Here is a 24,111-nt window from a genome sequence, read left to right on the forward strand (position 1 = left end):
CTATAAAAATAATTTTTAATAAAAAATTCTTTATATTGTCACCTTATAATTTGAAGCATGGGTTGACATTACTTTTGTTCTTCTAACAGGAGCCATGAGGACTCAAATATCATAGTTTATAACAGGAAATTTTACTAGATCTGTAAAAGTGTTCCTGTTTTCAAGTCAAGATGATTTCTCTTATGATAACTTACACATGGGTTGTGTTGTCCTTGTTGAGGTAATTTACAGATGTCAAGAGCATTTCTGTGGCTTACTCTTTTATTTGTCTACACTAAAATAGGACTAGAAGAGATGTAAAGTATCATTTATTTATTTTTTCTCCCTTTTTCACCCTCAGATAAGAAGACCAACTTGAGATGGCTTCTGTTTTAGTTGCATCTAAACTCCCTAGTAGGTATTTGGATGTTCATAACTAGTGTCCAGGCCCTAGTTTCTATGTTACATTGCTAATTGTCTGCTCATCTATTCGATTATAGCATCTGTGGAATTTATTTTGACTTGAAAGAAGAAAGCTATGGCAGGTAGACATCTTCTGGACATACTGAACTTAAGTAATATCTAAGAATTTTCTCAAATCTGGCTAAGAGACTCTTGGTTAATAAAATGTTGATTTCCAGTGAATTTTAGAACAGAGGTTTTCCAGCAGTGGTGTTATTTAAAAGGAATAAATACGAAAGATCTGTAGATCTGGGCTTGTTTTTTTACTTTCAGCAACACGTTTGTCTAACAAATTACTTGATGACAATTATGTGAAAGGAAAATCAATTAAAAACCGGCTCTTAGCCATCAGTCAAAAATACAAAATAATCCGATCTCTTGGAATTGAGATTAGAACAGGTGATAACTCAAAACAGTATTAACTACTAAGTCATATTTCTTCCCATCCACCTATTGTGGTCTTCATTAATTTAGCATTAAAATTAAAAAGCAGTAAGGTAAAAATTCTTCACCTTTGAATTATTTTAGTCATTAATTTTGGTTTAGTTTTGGTTTGTTATATAAAGTCTTTACTCTGAGACTGAGTCACACGTGAAACTGGGAATACACCATCTCAACCAGTACCTATATTTCACTACTTTTCGGTAAAATGTTCGCCTACTTTGAAATCACCTTTTCACAGAATAGCATTTGTTTCACATTCACTTTCATGCTTTGATTAACCTCTGTTACTGGCTTTTACCAGTATTCACTAAACAGGTTTCCATGCTCATCAATCAAGAACCAACACTGTCAGGGTGGACAGGGCAGTATCTGAGTTAATGTTGCTTTTCCCCTGCTTAATACAGTTTCCAGCTTTTTTGGCAGATGAAGGCCTTGTTCAACTCAGTTTCCTGTGGAAAACCCATATTTTACATAATTGCTGCCACAAGATGAAGTTTGTTTTCATTCAGAAAAAACAATGGCATGATAGCTAAAATGTTACATGACTGCACTGTCCTTTACTGTGTTTTGACAGTGTTCTTGTTTCAATTTAATAGCCAAGTGGTTTGTTTCAGGAGGTAAAGTCAGGAAATGTGCAAATTGAGCTTTCAGGCTTCTATGCTACCAGCTCTAGCTACAAGTTGGTAGAATGTTATTGGAGAGAAATATTACCTCGAATACAGGAAGAGTTTTGCTTTATATTCACTGATAACTGAATTATAGTTTAATTTAGGATAAGATTTGTTGTAGTTTGATTGAAGAATGAAGTCATTGTGTATTTTCCCTTTATTCTCTGGTAGAGAATGAAGAGGACTGTATTTGTTGAAAGTTATACCCTCTGTCCAGGGTAAGATGTCTTTTAGTCTCTTCCCCTCTGAACTGAAACACACGTGAGATGTGAAGCCTGTTGGAAGAGGCAGTGTGGAGACATAATTAGTAATTGTGGCACAGTAATGTCGTGTTAGTGAGTGAATGTAAGGTTACACAGGCTGACATTTCCTAGCTTTAGAACAGTTCCACTTGCAGCATATATATATGCTTCTGATATGCATATATTTGAATACAAACTTTTTTTTTTAATTCAGTAATGATATTTTATGGTTCTGGCAAGGGGGAAGAAAGCTTTTTTTTTTTTTCCCCCCCAAAGAAGTGTTGACTATATTTGAAATGTAACCTTGTATCAAAAATAAGTGAAACTTAAAATCTTTATTACAAGTATCATCCTATAGTGGAAACAGGAATAAGAGTAAATCTATATTTACTTATCAGTGTTTATAAAACATTTGTTAAATACTTGTCAAAACAAGTATTTCTTTACTTTGCAAAAATAATTTAGGTTTGTAGCTGTTGCTGTATAAGGATGACATTGTTAGTGCTTCAAGATGATACGCTTGACAACTTCTGTGTAGTTGCAGCTCTTGAAGAAGACCTCTTCAGCTTTTTCAAGATCATTATATTCTTTGGACTTCTTGTTTTAGTTTGGGAAACTCTTAATTTGTTTTGATGGACAGTGTTTTTCTCATTTCATTCTTACATGGTTAGGGAGAAGTGTGAAGACGTAGATTGGACAGAAGCATTATCTGACTTATCTTCCTTCTCTGTAGTGAAGTCCTGAGTTATGGATTCCTCGGTATTTCTTACTAGTATGTGTGTGATCTGCAGGGTAGTCTTTTAGCGGATCACAGAACCATAGAAAAGCTGTTTGAAAGAACATCTGGAGATCATTCTCTGTGATTCCCTGTTTGAAGCAGGACTTTCGGAAATACCAGATCAAGTCAACTGTGACATTATCTAGCTATGTCTTGAAGGCCTCTAAAGATAGACATCTATTTATCAATCCTCTGTTCTTCCTTTCCCCTCTGAGTATTCTTATACTGGAATTACATTATGATTTTGTCTATGTGTAGAACTCTTGTTAAGTATTTTATGAAGTATGGCTAATAAAAGCTGGAGACAGAGCAGTGGGAAGCAAGCAGGGTGTGTTAAATTGGAATAGGTGACCCGAAGAGATAATGCATATCAGCTTCCTTATTAGAAATATTTCTTTTTCTTCATTATTTTTTAGGGTGTGTTTTTCTAACTCTGATTGCATTCAGTCAGCAATTAAGCATAATTGTACATTGAGTATGCACTGAAAAGTACAATATACTGTGGTTCAAAATGTGTTTAGCTGCTCTCAGAAACATAGAATCATTGAATCATTTTGGTTGGAAAAGACCTTTAAGATCATCTAGTCCAACCGTTAACCTTTCCTCGTCTGTTAAAGTAAGTAATTTAAGCCATTTAAAATACTTTACCTAGGTTCACAGGCAAAGCAGCTCTAGCAGACCTCAGTGGAGTGATTTGGCAAGTTGCCACTCACAGTAGATGCCTGTTGAACCCCTTAGTGATTTTTACCTTCATACAGAATTTATTCCACCTCAGTCTGGCAGCTGAGGCTAAGTGACTGTTCTGTGGTGGCAAAGCTGAAGTGTTCGTGTAGTAATACTACATGTGACAGGACCAACAGCAGGTAGCTGATACAGACTGACGTCCTTTACCATTACTGTTGGCTTTGCTGAACATGTCATCTTGTGATCTGAGAATCTAAACTAACAGATCTAGATAGATTTTTATTGTGGCAATATGATCCACGGTTAGTTATATCCGAAGATTTTTCCACTTAAAGGTAGGCAAATTGGAAGCTGGACACAGGTGCAGCTGCGTTGTCTCAAGAATACTAAATAGAAGTTTTCTGTTATAATCTTTAGGGTTTTTCCCTTGAAAAGCTATTAAAGAAAATTTTTTATTTAAAACCTGGCAAATGAGAAATAGTATTTTTGGAAAACCAGAGGTAACTTTTTTTAAAAGAGAAAGATTATCAGTAATAATTCTGTAACTTTTTTTGAACTTCAATTTGGTATTTTATAAGGAGGTTATTAAGGTAGAAGATGAGTTTGCCAAAGTTAGTTTGCTATATATATCTATTAATACTCTCACATTATACAAATATCTCTAGTGTTTTTGTATTTTTTGGTATGAGATACGTGCCTGTGTTGTAGAACATCTGATGTATATAGTCGTGAAATGGGAAAGAGATTGTTGCTGCACTGTACCGATAGATTGTTAGTGCAGTGGCAGATGTCAGCCTGGGAGTCATGGCTTATGGTATATGTATTATAGTAGGCGAGTTTTATGATAACCCGTATGTCACACACTATTCTCAAAGACATTTTTTCCTTGATTCAGTTTACGCAGAAGGTAAGGCTTATCTTCTCTGTGGTTCTAGATATTTTTTTAATTCTTGTTCTGTCTGTTACCCTGTATCTTCCCAACTGCATGCTTTTCAGATGCTGCTGCAAAGGAAGAAATATTTACTTTCTTTTTTGTAATTAGTTGCAATTCTTCCTAACAATTTTCACTGCTTTTTCAGCAGGAAATACTGGGGGAAAGGGAGTATGTTTCTGTTAACTCTGTTATTTTTTGAAGTGCATTGCATCATTCAGCACCTGATGCTGAAAATATTCCAGTAAATGTTTTCTGGAAAGTATGTTGAAAATATCCAAATAAAATGAAAATTTTCATTTAAACCATATTAAAATCTTTCTTTTGTAAGGAAGCAAGACAGACTTGCTGCACCATGTTTTTATCCCTTAATGTTCTGACCAGCTAACATTCTTTTACAGGGCTGTAGCAAGGAACTGCCATGTGACCAGAATTCTATTTTAGTCAGTTTGTCAAGAAAGCTTGTATTAAATGTCTGCTTTAGTTCATTTAATGGACAGCACTGTTCTTAATTCCCACAATTATGTTTTCAGTGCAGCTGGATTCATAAAATGTTATAAAAATATCAGCCTTTTTTGTCCATTGTCAGAATGTTTGGGTCATTGTTTTAATAAACATGCTTCTCTGTTTTGTCGCTTGTTCTGTAGTGGGAAATCCGTGAATATTTATTTTTGATATTTTAAATTTTGTTATAAGTTTTTGTTGTAAGTTCAGTATGTGGAGTTTCAAATGAAGTTTGATTTAGTGATTTTTAGATGGTTTAATTTTATGTAGAATTTCAAATCTCTATTCTTTGAGTCCTGTGACCTGTGTCTTAAGTGCTCTTTACTTCACATTCAGGTAAGATGTTCAGGAAACTCAGTGTAATAAACTGAAAATATAAATGGCTAGACATCAATTTATAGGTGTATGTATATGTACATATGCATTTGTACAAACAAGCAAACATCTATTAGGAAAAAATTAAATGCAATTCCTGCCAGTATTTTCATTAATATAAGTATTAAATCTACCTGCACTTGTATTATTACCAAATGCCTGTAATGATTCTGTTTGACAATTAACTCCACATACTTTATATTTTTTGTTTGTCTGTTTTTAATTTTTTAAGGTTTTAAATTCTTGTTTAGAACTGCAGAATGTGAGCACACTGATAATCTTAAAGTGATGGTTTTGTTCTGAATGAACAGATCAAAAGTGATCTTTTTTCAGTTTACCATGTGAATGTAGAAGTAAGCATTTAAGAAATTCCACTATCTTGCATACATGGCTTCGCAACATACCTACTTGATTTGAGAAATGTGAGTTATGAACCCTGATACTATAGCTAGTAAACCATTTGCCTTAACTTTAAGGAGGTTTTTAGTTACATCCATGTTCTTATATAGCACAGTTGGGTGTGAAGGGCATTACAGAAAAGTGTTTGCTTTCTCCTAAAATGTTAGGTTTTGCACAGCCAGAAAAAAACAAATCAGTAATCTGATTTTGTTGGTAACTCCAGTATGTACACTTGAGGATTTCTGGACATTGCATGTATTTTGAGGATATTTTTTGCTGTAAAGGTCCCAGACCATAATGTCTGATTCACTTTACAGTGAACTAAACATGGTGGGTAAGTTCATGGCATAGGTGGTAGATTTCACTCCTTTCACAACAGTGGTGAGAATGTTTCTTCTATGACTTAAACTTTTAGGGGATACGTATTGGGCATTGTAGTGGGTTTGTTATTTGTTTTCCTTTTATTTTTCTTCCCCCCACTCCTTCCAAAAGACTGTCTTGTCCCACACAGATACTTGTAGTTTGATATTTGCTTTTGCTGAGTCTAATTCTGATTCATCATGTTTACTTACTGTCAACCGTCTGTTAGCTATAGTTTAACTTGTAAGTCTGTATGAAATTTGGTTTTATTAATGAAGTACAACAAACAACATTATGAAGCTTTTATCTTTTAATTTTACAAGGAAAAAAATCTGTATCTAAAAAACCAATCACAAAGAAGAGGAAAGGTGTCACAAAGTCTACCCTACCGGAATTTCAGGTAAATTATTTTAATTTTGTTTTAAGCACTTGAAATCTGAATGTCTGTAAAATAAGTCCTTCAGTTTCTGATAGAGACCTTGGAAATCATAATAAAAAATTAATTTCCTTCTTCTAGTTCAAAATAATCTGATAGCGTTTTAAAAAGTGCATTTTGCCTTTTGTTGGTAGAGAATGTTTTAGTGTTTTTATTATGTGTAGCTTACACAGTGATTCACAGTGTTGTGTAGGATCCCAGATAGTCTGTTATAGGACAAAACCTGCAAAAACTTGGAGTGGTTAATGACATTTTTAAGGTAACGTTACATGGGTTTTGTAGGAGGGCTGACACTGTGGTCCTTGAGTTGAAATCTAGCTTGATTTACTGAAGTACTTACAAAACATTTGTAGACTTCTGTGCTCGTCATGTTTACAACTTTTACCCCTTAGCTGCATGTGAGCTTTAGACCAGAGAGCACTGAGGAAAAGACTGCTAATTATGATAATGTTGTCTTAAGGTACTGTAATAGAAGTGTTACAGTACTTCAGTTCTAAGTCACAATTTATGTATGCATTTATCCTTGGATTTAAGTTTTCCTTCTGCTGTATTTTTTTTTCAGAAAGCGATCTGTGCTATCCTGAGCAATAGACTCACCATAAATCATGACTGTTCTGTAAAAACCTCACACAAATTCAGTTTATGATGATAATGTGTTTCAGGTGGAGTTAGTAGAATTTCTGGTGATAAAATTGGTTAGTAACAGCCAATACTGAGAAAAGACTGACATTTAAGTGTTCACTGATTTTTGTTTATGTAATGGTAGTGACTAAAATGTTTCCTAGCAGCTCCAAAAAATAGGTACAATGTCTAAATAGTTGTATTTTTTCCAAAACATTACCTACATGCCATGGATGTACATGGTTAGGTTAGAAATAATTTTTTACAATATTAAACTACTGCATTAAGTAGTCTTTCTAAAACATTACTTAAAACTTAGCCCAGCTTTTTATCTAACCAATGCAAACTGTAGATTTACATATCTAAATGTAAAATTAACATTATTATACTTACCTATGTAAAATTTTAATTAAAATGTAACAGAATAATTCTAGGTCTTTTGATCAAAGCTAGATTTATATCTGTTTCAGATGAAGCCAAGATTGCTTCGTATGAGCAGTTTAATCATATTAGGGAACTTCTTAACAACTTAACCTGCCTTTTTCAAGAGTACAGGCAGGGCGTATGACTGGTAGAAGCATTTGCAAATATTAAAACATTTCTATTTGGATTATTAGTAAGATTTTTAGAGCTTAGTAAAGTACACTTCAAGATACTCTGCTCCACATACATGTATGGCCAAACTTAGTGAAATTATGTAACTATTTGAAGGCAGAAATATGTGGAATATGTTTTTTAAATATTAGGTAAGACAATTTCAGTGTACACATGCCTCATGAGGTATGCCAGGGACGGTATGTATAACTATAAGGATATTGCTATTCATATGTAAACATCAGGTCTTTTGGAAAGAAAGCAGATAAATGAAAATGTGTAAGATGTTTTATGTGTCTAGAGCCTGCAAATGTAAAAAATAAAAATTAAAAAAAAAATCCTAAATCACTTTATTTTATAAGGCTAGATCCTTTACCTGAAAAATCATAACTTGACATTAAAGCTGAAAAATTACTATTAATAAATGTTGTAATATGTACAGTGACCCAAATTATAAATTAAATTCAATTATTAACAAAAAAAAACCCAGGAGATAATTGTACTACTTAATCTTAACATTTATAATGCCATTTTTAAACAACCTTCTGAGGAAACACTACACAGATTTTCTGCTCTCTAGTTTGAATGTCACGAACAAAGCAGTAAAAGCATAGAACAATGAACATCACTTCTTCCTTGTATGTGATTTAATTGTATGTGTATTAATTTCTGAGAGTGAGGCTGCGTAAAAAACAAATACACACACGACAAAACCAAAACAAAGGCAGATGCAAATTAAATTCTTTTCACCAAATAAAAACACACAAAAAACATATCCTGTTCTTAATATTTTGAAAATCATTTGAGAAGTGAGTTTACAGCTTCACAGATCATGAGTTCATTGGCTGTTGCATATTTCCTCTGGGTTCCAAGCTTCTTATTACTGTTGCTCATTAATGTTTTAAAGAAATGACAGTAATTACATTGCTGTATGGAAGGGATACTAATGTGTTTTTCTGGTTTCTTTTCCAGTTAGAAAGTATATTTAAGCTTGGTAATAAGTGCTTGGTCTCAGTCTTTCCTCCTTTCCCCTCACATGTAGCTATATAGACCTACGTGTACTAGAATTAAGAGAAAAATGCAGACAATTTAAGGAACTGGGCTAACTTCAGCTTTTCTGTTTAGCTGTGTTATAACAGTTTCAGTTGTATTAGCTGTGGTCTGTGTTAAATGCAGATCTTGAAAGGGGGCTGTCTAGACATTTTCCGCGTGGAGATGGCAGCAATAAAAGATCAGGTTCATAGGAAAGAAAAGTATAATTTAACAGTCATTACACAGATAACCTCATGTTAAGCTCTAGACCCCGTTGAACTGAGTAAAAATTATTCTGAAAGACTGGCTGAAGTTAAGGGGGGAAAGGAGGGAGCATCAGTGATCTGTGGGAGTATACTAGGTTTGTATTTATGAATAGATCCACAGATTGGATTTGTTTTCATAATGATAAATAGTTCATTTATAAATTCTGAGAAACAGATCACAAGAGTGTCCTGAGCTGGAATAAAGCTTGGTGTCCCTGTCTAAAAAAATAAAGAGGGGGTGGGGGTGGGGGGAGATTTCCTCTCTTCCCTGCTTGAACTTCTAGGAGAGAGTTGACAGTCTTTGAGAGATTAGTGAGATCTGAGATTGTATCCTAACACTGAAGTTGAACACCAAATTTCAAAATCTACTGGAAAACCGAATACTCAAATCTTCCGCTGTATTCAGTTGAAAAACAGGATGCTTATTGCTTGTGAAAATCAAGCCTGGATATAGTAAGCACTATGTCTGATCTGAAAATGTCTGTGTTGTAGTTAGCATGAACGTAACTAATTACATGACTTGCACGTTAATGGTTATATTGACAACCTGAATCTTTAAGCCATCATGTAATGTTTTAGAGAATAGGGACTAATCTTTTGGTAAGTTGTAAAGGATTTTTTTCCCCTTTAGATTATTTTTATTGTGATAGATGATTAGAATGCATATTCTTCAAGAGCAGTATGTAAAACTCAGTGAGCTATCAGAATGTGAAAGAATGAGATTGCAACAATACCTTTATTTTTGCCTTCATGTTAACTTCTCTGTTAAAACATACAAAACATTTTAGAAAGACAGTGTTGTTTGCAGAAAATTGGATTCCTAAATTCAGCCAAATAACAACCATGAGGAAAGAACACTGAAACATACATTAGAATCTCATTATGAGAAATAGCAGCTAGGTTGCGTATAAAAATGATAGGAAATGCACTACACTTCATTACTGCTCTTTTCATCTTTCCTTCAGAAAACTGGCTTCAGTCTGTAAGATGGGAAATGTTAACCAAGTGAGACAAGTTTCAGAAATAGCTTCTTCCCAGTCAGTGTGCATCTTTAGTACCTAATCTCAAATCCTACTGTGAATGAAGAAATATAAATTTATTCTTGAACCTTTTATAGTGGTTTTCAGAACAGTGTTGGAGTATTTCAAATACTAAACTCATTTTGGCGGTTAAGCTCAGCTAAGCTGAGCTGCTGTTACCCTTCTTGTTTTGTCAGTGGGCAATTGACACACAGATATAAAGCCTCAAACGTACACCTCTTCTGATGAAAACTGGGACTCGGATTTGATTTCTCTCCCCTGTCACCCCCAGCCCCAAGATAGCTGAACTTTGTATGTTTTCATGCCATTTTTTTTCCAATTGATGTAGTTTGGATTGGTACACACTAACAATTTTGCAAATCAGATCCTTATGTCTCAAGTGGCTGTTCTGAAAATGAGAAACAGGACTAGGACCTGTGAAAAGTTTGGCTGCATTAATTGTCTGATGACATGTGATAGCTTTTTATGGTAGAGTCATAGGTAGAGTTGGTATGTCCAGGACAGCATTCAACTAACATAATGGTGAAATGATCCTTCTCCTTGCAAACTCTTGCATTTCCAGAAGTCGGTTCCTAGAGAGAAATTCACTCACTTCTAGCAAGTGAAGACAGTATCTTTGTTTGTTTAATTGCTCTGCTTTATCTTTGGCCCATGATACACTGGATTAAATGTGTCTCATAGGAGAAAACAAGCAGCAGTGATAAAATTTTAAAACTGAATTGTCTAGTATATAGTCAAAAGGGCTTATAATTGCATAGGGAAAACCTTTATCCATGCCTTTATTGGCTTCTGTCAAGGGCTTGATGTGACAAACTTAGACCTTTTTGTATAATAATACAGTATCATAGATTTTGCAGGCCAGATGGGAAAAAAAAGAGACAGTATTTGGCCTTCTGTTTACATTTTATGTATTTGGAGCTTCTTTAAGTGCAGGACAGACATGTATGTTTAACCTAGTAAACTTACACATAATAATACTATTTTCTGGGTTAAGAGAAATGCTTTGCAAGTTAATTTTACATGCATTGTCTACAGCAAGACAGTGCCAATTTCCTTATTCATTTGCTGGTTTAAACTTGATAAATGTGAACATTTTAAACTTCAGGCTGAGTCACCAAATTTCCCAGTACTCTCAAATGTACACAAGTGTTACAAAAATAACAGGATGTATGCATTAGAGGTTTCAGAAATTTATGTATTTTGCTAAAAATGTCAGTTCTGTGTTTTAATAGTGAAACAAAGGGGTTTTTAATATTAATTTGCTGCAAATGTAAAACTTCATGTGTAATTGAAGTAAAAAATATATGGTTGGGAAAAAATTTAAAAATTACCAGTTGCATGATAAAAGCATTTTTGTTTTGCGTTTTTGTGTAGGGTGTTTTTTTTTTTCCTGTTTAGATTTGGCTTTATTAAATAATTTCAACATGTTTTCAGTAGTACTGAAATCATTTCCAGCTAAGCATGTTCAGAAAGAAGCAAGTCTTAACATGCAATAACTTGAAAGAATCCAACAGCGTAATAATTTCATTAACTCTTTAATTGCCCTAAGTGATGCTGTGCTAAAAAAATATGTATTACTTCTGTTTGATGGTTTCTTTCAAGAAAATAACATGCATATTCTGAAAGGAAAAATGTAGAAACCTGCTTTCTAAAGATGGGAATAAGGAAAATGTAACACTTTCTAGAAGCCTAGGTAGGTAGTTTTGATAGACATTGCTAGGTTATCTTTCAGGAATACTCTGTAAATGTATCAAGTTATGTTCAAGAAAAACTTGTAACAAGTGCAGTTATGTTATAACCACAGTGTAGTCCAAAGCTAATACACTTTAATTCACCGGCACATTGTTTGGTACTCACATCTATTTCGGCTCATTACTATACTTGCAGCAGACTTGGTAATTGTTATTTGCAAAGGTTTTTAAGAAAATACCTGCATCTTGAAATGAAAACTCACAAGCAGAGGTATGGTTTGAGTGAAGTATTTTCCTGTTAGATTTCCTTTCTTTCAAAAAGCCCTATTTTTGCATTAAATGCTATAAAAAAATAAATATCAAATGGTGGCACTAAGTAATAACGTGCTTTTAGATTTTATTTATCTTCATTGTACATATTCCAAGTCCCACATTACCAAGTGTTTGTGTTCATTTGTTTTTTAGCTTATTTGCACTAATCTTGATGAACTCAGGGAATTAATCACAAAGATTGAGAATGAACTCAAAGATCTGGAGGACATTAAAAAGAAATCGGTATGTGACATTAAAAGCTTTATGTTGTATGAGTATAAAATGGTGGCATTTATTTGCAGAGGCCTGTCAACTGAAGATTTTATGCCTGTTCAATAATTGCATGAAACCTTGTAAGGTTAATACCTGGGGACTGTAATCTTAATATTTTCTGTGCTCTGTTCACAATATTTTTATTATAAGTAAATTCCATAACTGTATTAACACTTTTCACTGCCGAAATAAAATGTGGATAGTCATAATATCTTGGAATAAGTAGTTAATTTTTATTAAATGTGTGATCATTCTTCATTGAGAACAAACTCTTACCCAGCAAGCAATTACAGAATAGAGTTCTCATATCTGCTTATGCAGTGCTGATCAGGTCTTCCTGTGAGCTGACTCTTATGTTGTTTATTAGGATTCCTAACTCCATTTTTTTTTTTGCACTAAGTTATTAAAATTGGTTTTGTTTCATTTTTCTGTACCTTAGAAATTAGGCTTATAATTTCTGTGAATGTCTGTAGTCTTATGTAGAAACAATTTATTCTTAAATTATTTAAAGAAGGGAGAGATATGGTAGGTGAGAGGCAGTACAAATTAGGACTCTGAAAGACAAATTCCAGTGCAGACACTTAGCATGATAGTTGTTCCAAAGTTATTCCAAAGGAATAAAAACAGTTTTAACTTGAAATTATTTTGTAGTTGTGAAACTGCAAATTGGTTTTATGACAAGATTGTCAGGAGTTTATCAGAAAGGCCAACAGTAGAATAAAAAGCCAAAAATGAGAGTATACATAAGCATATCAATAATCTTAGTATAGGTGAAACTTTTAGGCTACTATTAAAACTGTACTAAAAAGACTTCTTCAAGGGTAGACAAATGCTAAATATGTCATAATTGCTCTTTGAACTGAAATCTGATAATGTCATTATGTAAATAAGTTGCATGACTTCAGCAGGAATACTATGTTTAGTTCTAATCACACAGTCTGAAAAAAAAAAAAAAAAAAAAAAGATCCAACCAACACCTTATGTACTGGGAAGTTAAGATACAACTCATTCAACATTGAGAAGTTGTGAGGTAAGGACAGTCTTACTTTGTGCTTCTATAGATCTATCAGATCATTATTCCGGGTCGCTATCTACTTGTGTTAGAAATTCTATGCAAAGAAAAAAGGCTAGGATTAATTGCTGAAAAAGTGATTATGAGGTAACAGTAAAGTGAACTATTGATTCAGGCAAATTTCATATTAAATTTTCAGAAATACAAATAGAAATATGTTAAATTAGATGAATAGTCAATAAACTTGACTTGCTAAAATGAGGTTTCACTTCACAAGGGAAATCATTAGAATTTTACCTATGATGTCTAACACCATGTGTAATTAGGTTAGGTATCTTTAAAACTGCGGGTAATTTGGATTTCATTGTTCAGCTCTAACACAAATTACAGTGGCAGGTTCAGAAGTATCCAGAACAGAGTTTGTTTCGGCTTTTCTGAAGTGCTTAGTCTATTAAGTAAACAACACTGTTCTAATTTCATGACGGAAATTTGACCTAATGTGAAAGCTCAATTCAGTGTGATGCTGTTCATGTACTTCTTTCTTATTGTGATCCAAAGATGATGGTGTTCTTGTTACTTCATGGTAGCTTTAATGATTTTTGTTTGCAATAGTGACCCAGGTCAAACCATGGGAATCGTTCTTCTTCATGGCTAACCTGCTCACTTATTCCTATTTTAGTAGCTGTTAGCACATGTTACTGCACTGCACATCAGTGTAAGCTTTAAATCTTATGTTAAATACTAAGACGTATTAGAAATACAGCTTGTCTAATTTATATTTAGACTTAAAAGTATAAACTTTTTCTTAGTCCTAACTGCCCTTTGTTTCCTAGGAGACCATTCTAGAGTACATAAAAAGAACTTGGGAAGTACTGGAGGCTGTAAGACTTCTTTAACATCAGTAAACTTAGCTTTGGCTGCAGTTTTTTTAGGTAGTTGTACTGGTTGTATCTGACACTTTTTCAGAGAATCAGCTTAAGTCAACAATGATGTGAGAGCTTTTTAGCCTAAATAAGTTTCGTTTGGCAGGTTAAAAGCAAATTAGAACCAAGTTATGTAATGGAAAACCATGGGTAATTTTAGGTGTAGGCATTACTACCAGTTCCTTTTACAACAGTGAAATACACCTAATTTTCCCTGCCTGGTTGATTAAAACGTTTTGGTTCTGTACTCTTCTGTACACCTGTATTGTCTTTTGAATTAGCTATGAGGAGGGAATAAGTTAGTCAGATTTACTATTTATTTGGGTGCCTGACTGGAAATCAGAAAGTAGTCAGTGCAGAAAGAGGACTTGAAGGACTTGAGTCTAATGTTCTGTGCATTGTGTAGTGAAAGGATGGATGGTGGCTCCGTCAGGATGTCTAAGCTAGAACGTGTTGTAGCTTTGGTATGTTCCTTAGGACATGTGAAGTGACATCCTTTCACTTTAAAGCAGTGTGTCTAAAAAGTAAACATGGAATTAATAGAAAAACCTCACAGAATTTACAGGAACAATGATTAGTTTCTAGTAACAATTGTGTTTTGTTGCTAATACTGACATAGAGAAGATACGTGGGAAGTTACTAGCAGTAAGAAGACAATTATAAATCTGAATAGAATGTATTGGCTAAAATTTGTTTCATATTGCTTTTTTTCCTCCTGTTTGCTGAAAATTTAGGCTCTATATATAAGCATACCAGTTCAGTTGAGTGTGAGGTCTTAGAAGTTTGCTGTAACTAGAAAATTGATCAAGACATGTAAAATAGCCTGATTCCACTTGAAAATCTACTTGTAGCAGTGTTGATGAAAAAATAATTTTGACAAATATGGTAGTGGAGTGTTTTGCCAATATATTTAGGATAACCAACTATCAATTCCTGACATTTTGGATCCACTTTTTCCCTATTGTCTTCTGTGTCAGATAAAATCAGGAGGAGTTGCAAAGTGGATGGAAATCTCTTTACTCCCTGTCAGATAATCGGCTTTTCATGTGATTTAGAGTCATTGGGGTTTTGTGTGAGACTATTAAGCTATTCTGTGGGTCAGTTTTGTGTATTTAGCTGTTGCATATCACAGCAGAACTTGATTTTTATTTTTTTTTTTAAATACCTTCTTACTATTGTGTAGTATGAAACTGGCAGGACTGCAGATATTTGTATCGGATAGTGAACTCTGGGCTTTTCACACATGTCATTTTTTCAAGCTGACTTTCTAGTAATCATGTTTATTGTAAGATGAACTGGTTTTTGACAAGGACGGTCAATTCTAGACCTTGTCCTGATTATGCTTATAGGTTGTCTTGGAGAGAATATAAATATTGGAAGATTCCTTTTTTAGTGAAATGCAAGAGTTCATTTTGGTAGCGCCATTGGTTTTGAATATTCCCTGCAAGTGTGATTGCTAAGTGCATGACTGCTGGGCAGTGAGAAGGGAGCTTGGAGCCCTGGATTCCCACAGTAAAGTTGACAGGGTTAAAATGGATAAAGGGCAGTACCTTCCTGAGACGGAAACCAAACTGGCCCTCCAGGGAGAAAAAGCTAGCCAAAGCTGAGGGGAAAGAGAATTTCTTAGGCATATGACACCAGCCAATTTCATGACTAATTACAGTTTGGAGAAAATACATTGGAGGATTTATTTTTTTGCGGAGGACTGTAACACGCTGATGTTCTTGACTTGGTAGTAAAAAAGGTTAAAACCTTCTTTATTAAGGTTTTGGGTTCTGGCATCTTCTAGTGTTGTTCCTGAATGTTTTAATTAGACAGTTGTACTTCGCAAGACAGGTGAATGTCTTTTTCTGTCTTTGCGAGTGGATGTAACTTTTAAGTAGGTGAGTCAGAAGGGCTGAAATCATAGTGAGGTTTTCTGCAGCTCTAAGTATGTACCACCTGCAGAAATCTGTATTTTGGAGTGCACTTGGAAATTCAGAGTTAAAAACCCATGGTTTCAGGTCAGAAATACTTAGAACTTCAGACATAAATTCATTTATAGGATACTGAGGCTATCCAAAGGAGTACATTGGGCCAGAATGGAACATAATGTTTTTCTGAATCTGCTTTTTATGAAACTTGCCAAACAGGCTGCTGTTAAATTTGTTCATAGGAAGTGAAAGTATCTAAGAGAAGAGAGAGAATCTTTTCTGGTTGGTTTGTTTATTTGTTTGTTTGTTTTAATTGATTTGCTACACTTTGCTTAAAAATAAATTTTAATATATGGCAAAAATAAAGCAAAATGGCTTGCTTACTAAATAAAAGTTTATAAAATATTTCTTCTATGTACAGTAAAGAAATGAGAAATATTGCCATATGTTTGAAAAGTTTGGTAGTGAAATGGTGTTTACACAAGACTGTACAAGGAATTCCCAAGAATGCTCAGCAGAAATTCATGTAAACGTAAAAAAAACAGATTAGGGGTCTTACTAATATTTTAGTGAATCAGACTTCAACTTTACAAACAATAAAATGAAAAAACTTATTGTGTCTTCTCATTTGGGCCCTGTGGAAGCTTAATTATTACTGGATTAAATCTTCATGTTTTAGCAGGAGGTTGACTTCCTTCTCCCCATTCCTGTCTCTTCTTCTTGTGGCCTCTTTCCCTCCATCTCTAGTGAAATATGTATTGAGACTTTTGCATCTAAGAAGTTTTCAGTTATACTTGTGTTTATTTGTATGACTCTATTTACATGAATGTACATGCAAACAAATAATCTTGTCGCCCGAGAAATCTGTGTTTGCACACACACACACATTTTCGGGTTCAATCTGCAGATTAAGAGATCCTTATTCCAATAAATATTTGGGATAATGGAATTTTAATAGACCTGTTTGAAGTCTTTCAGCTGAAACATTTTATTTTTATTTTAGCTAGTGCATCTTTGTCTGTAATATATCTAACTTATTCTCTGCTTCCATTCTTTGTCCCAAAAACTTTATTTGTGCTTTAGTCACTTCCAGGTACTCTGCTATTGCTCTTATCTGGCTTGCCTACAGCTTTTAAAAACACTGATGTGAGCACAAAATGTAAAATTTTGAGTCTGAAATATATGTATTTATATCCATGCAGTTCCCTGTGCTTCTGTGGAGAAGATGAGCTGTGGACCTTTTGGAAATCCAACCAGCTATTTAGTTGTCAGCTAGTTATTTACTTCTATGTTATGAATGAATAAAGCCAATTTTAGGGTCTAAATTTTGAAATCTTCTTGACAATAATTACTTTTTCTTCTCTAGTATTTCTGTCTTCTGCTTATCTTACTATTTTTAAATCTTTTTGTCCCAGTCTTCTAGTTTTCCTTAGCTCCTCCGCTATCCCTATTTTCGTCTAGTTTTTTCACAACCGTTTTCTCTTAGCTTCCCATTATTTTTCATGCCTTACCTTGTGTGCCCAGGCCTCCCTATAAAAGTTTGCTCAGAAGCTTTTCTTAAGCCACTTTGATCATGTACCTTTCTACAGTTCCAAATGTGAAGGTGTGGATTCTGCATCAAAGATATGAATGTGTACTCAGACACTTAATCTGAAACATTTTTGTTATAGAGACATTACTGTATATTCTGAACATTTCACAATGCTTTGGATTTTGGTCAGTTAGTATATTGTTGTAAACAAATAATTCAAGGCATTCCTGTCAGCACACATTTATAAAAAACCAACTGATTTAATGGTGTTCAGCTGAAGAATAGAGAAATGCTTGTATATCTAGAGTTAAGAAGATGCAAAATTCAGTTATATGAAAGGGAGTTAAGTAAGCTCCATAATACCTTAAAAGACGTAGCTTTTTTGTGAACGGTTCAAGATAATGTATACACCCAGTTTCTTCATGAGTTACAGAAATGTGAGTTAGTTGATGTCTTGAAATTCTTCTAATGAAGAGTAAAGTGTGAGAGTTCAGTGCTAGGTAACTTCACTGCTCTGAGTTAGGTTCTGAAAGATAGTGAGATCATGCTGATAATAAACTTTCCCCATTGCAATGATGATCATGTAGTGATTTTGCCTAAAGAAAATTATAACTTGTGGACAATTGTATGAATCAACAGTCATGTTATAGTAATGAACTAAATAATGAGATAAAGACACTTTTGATAACAAGATGTTTATTGCTTTTTTTTTTTACTTCATTTTTTTTTTTGCTACATTTCATAAGGGTATGAGATAACATTTTAGGATGAAGTTTGGTGTGATCCATTATCTAGGTCATGGAAGCGAAAGCTGAAGTATCTTTAATTAAAAAAGTAATAAATCTCTTCATTAGTTACTGGTAAATACTCAAAGATAAAATTGATTAAGACATGTCATGAGTGAATTTGGTCTATAATTTAGTACAAGTCATTCTTCCTGACTATATTCAGCCCCAGTCTTCAAGTAACATCAGAGGTTAGCTGTTGATAGATATTTATAATATTCAGAATGATATTGCTGAAGGTAAAATATAAGATACTGACTTTCAGGAACTCCTATTGTAGAAGGTAACTCTAAGCACTTTCAAAATGTAAACACTTTCAGTTAAAGATGAGTTTGTATAGTACAAATACATAATCTCATCATGCATTCTTATTCAGTCAAAACCGCCACTGACTTCAAGTGCCTGAAATTCTAGTATTTGGCCCATATATCAGTTAATAGGAACATTCAATATCAATCCATATCTGAATTGAAAAAGTTATCGATCTCTCTTCTTTAGGTATCTGATGTCCAAAGCAGCTGCAGATCACCAACTCCCTCTCTGTGTGACATCACTAGAAAACGCTAGACTGGTGATGTCACACATACCACAGAACCCCGCTGCAGAATGGAGCAGGCCTATTAAGGGTAAGGTAAGTTTTCTTCCTCCACCACCACCTCTTTTCAACAATATTGCATGGTTTTATAAGATTTCTAATTTTCTTTATTTTATGTCCCTGAGATATAAAGTAAAGATCAAAGAAAATCTTATAAAACTGCATAATATTGTGGTTGTGTGTGTGTGTTTAATAAGAAACAAAACAAAACACAACAAAAAACCTCCCTATAAAGTTCAGTCCTTACCCCATATATCCATATCCTGGCTCCAGTCTGCTTTGGGGTTCCATGATGAGTATGCCAGAATAGTGTATGCTGGGGCATCACGGAGAGTGGAGTCAGCATTTCCTGGCTGCTCTGGATGTCAGAAACCTTGTTTTAAGAGGTAAGTTTTCAGCTGAGAATGTGTTGAATGTCTCTCTGTGTTTGTATAGAAACATTCAGCACATTTCTGAAGTGTTGTTTTTATTGTGTTTGCATTTTTAAAATTTACTTGTAACTTAACACAGCAGAAAGTCACATTTTATATCCTCTCCTCCTCTCCTCCTCTCCTCCTCTCCTCCTCTCCTCCTCTCCTCCTCTCCTCCTCTCCTCCTCTCCTCCTCTCCTCCTCTCCTCCTCTCCTCCTCTCCTCCTCTCCTCCTCTCCTCCTCTCCTCCTCTCCTCCTCTCCTCCTCTCCTCCTCTCCTCCTCTCCTCCTCTCCTCCTCTCCTCCTCTCCTCCTCTCCTCCTCTCCTCCTCTCCTCCTCTCCTCCTCTCCTCCTCTCCTCCTCTCCTCCTCTCCTCCTCTCCTCCTCTCCTCCTCATACCTTACATTGTATTTCCAGAAGAAAATAGCATTTTCTTTGTGACTACCTCAAACAAGACGATAACTGGAAAAAAAGACAAGACTGTGTTAGAGAATGAAATCGCATAGGAAAGGTGAAACTAGATTTTGTAGTGATGTGTCTTCAGGTTATAGGCATTTTTTTAATGTCTCTTCCTTTAAATATTATAATATGAAAAAGAATAATAGCAGATCATTTGTGTCACATCCTGCTTTGCAGAAACTTTGTGTTTGCACAGCAAACCAACTTAACCACAATAATTTAAAACAAGGATTTTTTTTTTTTTCTGGCCTTTTTTGGCCCATATTTGCTCTGTGTCCTGACTGTTTCTGAAGAAAGAAAATTCTTCTCATGGCTTAAATTTGTGTGTGTTGCCAGTAGCAGGTTTATTGTCAACTCATAAAGCTCAGTAAGAAAAATTAGTATTTTGGATACAGGAAAATAATTAGATTACAATTTTAAAAATTAGGTTTCTGTAATATTTGCATTTAAATTATTTGGAAGCAAACATGGAGTTTTCCAGATATTACATCCAGAGGACACTATTTTTGTTAAAAAACCGCTCTAGAATTCGGAGGAGGACACAGTTGGTTGTGGTTTTTGTTCATTTTTGTAAGCAAGGAGAAAAGTGACCTGTATTTGTCCTTTGAAGTGTTGATGAAGGCAGCGATGTCTTGAAACCTGTTCTTGACTAATTTTTCTACTTGTGTCTGCTGTTCAATGCATGATACAGTTACCACTTCAAAGTTTACTCAGTGGTTAGCTGAAATTTATCTGGCTTATAAATACTCTTTTTTTTTCTACTTAAGACAAGATCTCTGTCTTATCTGAAGATAAATGAGTCTCAGAAATTAATAATTACTTTCTGCTTTTACTCTGTGGTAATTTTTCATATATTTTAAATACTATGTTTTTACACATCCCATACTTAGCTATTTCAAATGCACGTACAGCATTTCTAGATCCTGATAGTAGTGGCATTGTTTATTTTTGCCACTTTGATTTTTATTTTGATACAATCCACTAATACTGTGTAGTGTATAAATTTATCCTTTTAAAACTGTCTGTGAAATGTTTTGTATATCTTACAAGGAAGATAGATCTGTGCACATAATACTATTTCATATGTTAGTAATTAATTCTGTTGACTGCTAACATGAGAAGATTATACCATATACCTTGGAAGGCTACAGTATATCGAAGGGCTGTTTTCTGTTGCAGTGCTCAGGGGCAGATTTTATGCTGAGGTGCATTACATGTGCAAATATGACTGGTCACAAATGGATGAAGTCAGAATACAGCTTGCTGGCTTGTCTGTGTGCTCAACTCTAACCAGTCTGTAGTAACATGGCATAATATACTTTAAATCTTCACTTTTGTAATTTTAGTTGAAGAACAAAGAAGTAGGTATTCATTTTGTTATACAACATGTAAATGATTATCCATAAAAAACAGATACCTGGTCTTCAAACAAGCTTCCAGCCTGACCGATCTTGCTTTACATTGGAGAGATATGCTGAAATGCGTAGAAAGGAATAATTCCGAAGTCCATTATTCTAGATTGCTGAAAAGCATCTCTGTCAAGCTTTACCCAGCTTTTCATGCCCTGCATTTCTAGGTGTGCTGGGCCACAGGAAACTGTGAAGGATATGAGCTCTATCAAAAGCTAAAGATGTGTCTGAAATAAATAAGTTCCCAAGTCTTGCTGCTTTTTCTTGCAGAATAATATTCTCTTTACTGTCTTACATCTTCTCTGACAAGTTGAGACAAAATCCTCAGGTAAAATGCACAGAAATGGTAGAGTAGCAGAAATTCTGGAGTATACCTCACCTCTTTTTGTAGCTGTTACATATATATGCATTGTTCAGTCTTTTATATAACAAACTGGAGAATAAAGATTTGGGAAGAAATACTTCTGAGTGGTATATAGGAGTGTTAAGAGATGTTCTGTAGCATTATGGCCACCATGAGCTTTTTTCAGTATTGCATGCCGCCTTTTTAAATGAGTAACAAGAAAAATTTGCTGTATATATGTATGTATACATGCTAATTGTATGTTCTCAATATCTTTTACCCTCATTTAGCCTTTCTAGATTTATTAAAACATGAATTCTTCATGGAATTTCATCTAATTACGTGTATCGGTTTGGAAAAGAAAACTGTTTTTAATTATACATTTGAGTTAAAAGCGTAAAGCTTTTATATTGGAAAACTGCTCTCTGCTGCACAGTCTTACTTATAAATGACTAATTTACAAAACTTTTATTTTAAAAAAACTTTATCTAGAACTTTGAATAAAATACAACTGTGGGTTTTATCCCTGAAAATTGTAGTAAATTGTTTTTGCAAATAATATAAATTATGTCACTTATGTTAAATAAGATTATGGTAATATTTTCTCTTGAAATTCTATCTCTAACAATTAAAAGTGTACAAACATGGTTGGTTTCTCTGACCCAAATGGACTATTGCCTATGTTACCCATGTAAGTAATTTTAAATACATGGTGTGTTTGTAGGATTCTGCTTTGATTTTCAGTTTGACTGTAAAAGTTAACATCTTTGTAGTATTGCTTTTTTAACTAGCACATTATCTCTCTGCATTATAAAAACAATAATAGAAATACTAATGTCTTACATAGCTTAAGGGTATATATAACTGTGAAACTTACTCATATTTTCTTCCAGTTGTTTTCCTCCTGTGCTGTATTACAGTACCTGGATTATTGTAGTATTAATACAGTATAACAGGATTCAGGTCTAATGCAATGATAAATGAATGGTATTTATGTTTGCAGGGAAGATGGTACCACCGGAAGCAAGCAGTAAAGGAATTGCATGGTACGTTGGTACGACTGCTTAATGAACTGTTACCATGGGAACCAAAACTAATGAAAGCATTTCAAAGAAACAGGTATGGAAGACACAACAAAATTCACACTTTAAAAAACAAATGAATAAGTCAGCTTCTCAATAAATGAAATGAAAATACCTGGAGGAGAAGAGTGAGGCACTGGAAGTGCTTTATTTGAAGAATAATTTTATGTTCCAGACTTACTGTATCTAAATAAAATTGAGTTTATCCCTTAATGTTTTTTTCCTCTAAAAGGCTCAAGAATCTTTAAGTATGCCTATCAATAGTTGTACCACAATCCAGCTGGGATTTGTATTGTTCTTTATTTGGTTAAACAGTGCTGAAAACCTCTTATCTAGAAAACTAGACCAGGGCTGCTTAGAATACTTTGTCAGACTACTTACTGTATAAAGTTACCTAAACTGGTTGTTGTTCACAAATTCTCCACAAAGCAGTTCTTAAAACATTGTTTTGATGTCTTTGTAACCCCATACATTTGAAATGCATCTGAAATTAAATGTGTCAGAGAAATAGCAGTGAAGCTGTGACTGATTTAAATCTAGTAAAAGCAAGCGTTAGCAGCAGTGAAGATGGTACCCAGACTATAAATCGTGGAGAGACTGGATATTGACTTGGTATCATCATTGTGTCTTGAAGCTTCCCATGGTTGTGTTAGCCATATAGCTGTTGCTATAATCATAACTTAGTTTTGCCACATAGACATTTAAAAAGAAGTGATGATTAGAAGCTTGAACTCTCTGTCAAATGATAGAAAAAGGCAGCTGTTTTAATGCTGAGTGTGAAGGAAGCAACTTAGACAGTTACGTAGTGCAGAACTAATTCTGAAAAGTCCAAAAGGTATTATGTTTAAAAAAAATCACCATAGCACCAAAGACAATACGCAAGTAGAATTACTAAGAGTTGGTTCCCCAGTATTAGGTTGGTGCAAAAAGAATTGTGGGTTTTGCATTGTTGAAATTTGCCATTTGATATTGGAATACATTCTTACATAGATGTGGTTGTATTATACGTCATTTTAATGCACTTCTCTCGCTTCTTTTTTTTTTTTTTTTGCTACTGACTTATTACTTGCTGTTTATTTTAGATTATGGAAATGATGTTAGACAAAAAGCAAATTTGAGTGATTTTTCTCATTCGAGCAACAGAGACAACTTCTAACATCAACAACGCATTTGGCCCAGGAACTGCTAATGAGTGTACAGAGCAGTGGTGGGTCAAGGAGTTTCACAAAGGAGACGAGAGCCTTGAAGATGAGGAGCGTAGTGGCCAGCCACCAGAAGTTGACCAACTGAGAGCGATCATCGAAGCTGATCCTCTGACAACTACACAAGAAGTTGCCAAAGAATTCAATATTGACCATTCTATGGTCATTCAGCATTTGAAGCAAATTGGAAAGGTGAGAAAGCTCAGTGAGTGGGTGCCTTGTGAGCTGACTGAAAATCCAAAAAATAATTGTTTTGAAGTGTCATCTTCTCTTATTCTGTGCAACAACAAAAAAACATTTCTCAATCGGATTGTGACATGCAGTGAAAACTGGATTTTGTACGACAGCCAGCAAT

General features: G+C 34.3%; 1 protein-coding gene across 3 annotated transcripts in view; it reads left to right on the forward strand.

Annotated features, from left to right (window-relative positions):
- BRD10 (bromodomain containing 10) overlaps positions 1–24,111 on the forward strand; it is a 55,010-nt gene that overhangs the window by 16,206 nt on the left and 14,693 nt on the right. For 2 of the 3 annotated variants that reach the window (XM_065861242.2, XM_071802743.1), the window contains exons 5-7: positions 6,150–6,226; positions 11,972–12,061; positions 22,476–22,591. In XM_065861242.2, coding sequence (XP_065717314.1) covers positions 6,150–6,226; positions 11,972–12,061; positions 22,476–22,591 — 283 coding nt within the window. The remainder of the gene's footprint in view (positions 1–6,149; positions 6,227–11,971; positions 12,062–22,475; positions 22,592–24,111) is intronic. The other variant, XM_071802744.1, reaches the window with a different exon arrangement.

This window comes from Patagioenas fasciata, chromosome Z, assembly GCF_037038585.1.
Source record: "Patagioenas fasciata isolate bPatFas1 chromosome Z, bPatFas1.hap1, whole genome shotgun sequence".
In the NCBI taxonomy this organism is placed as follows: Eukaryota; Metazoa; Chordata; class Aves; order Columbiformes; family Columbidae; genus Patagioenas; species Patagioenas fasciata.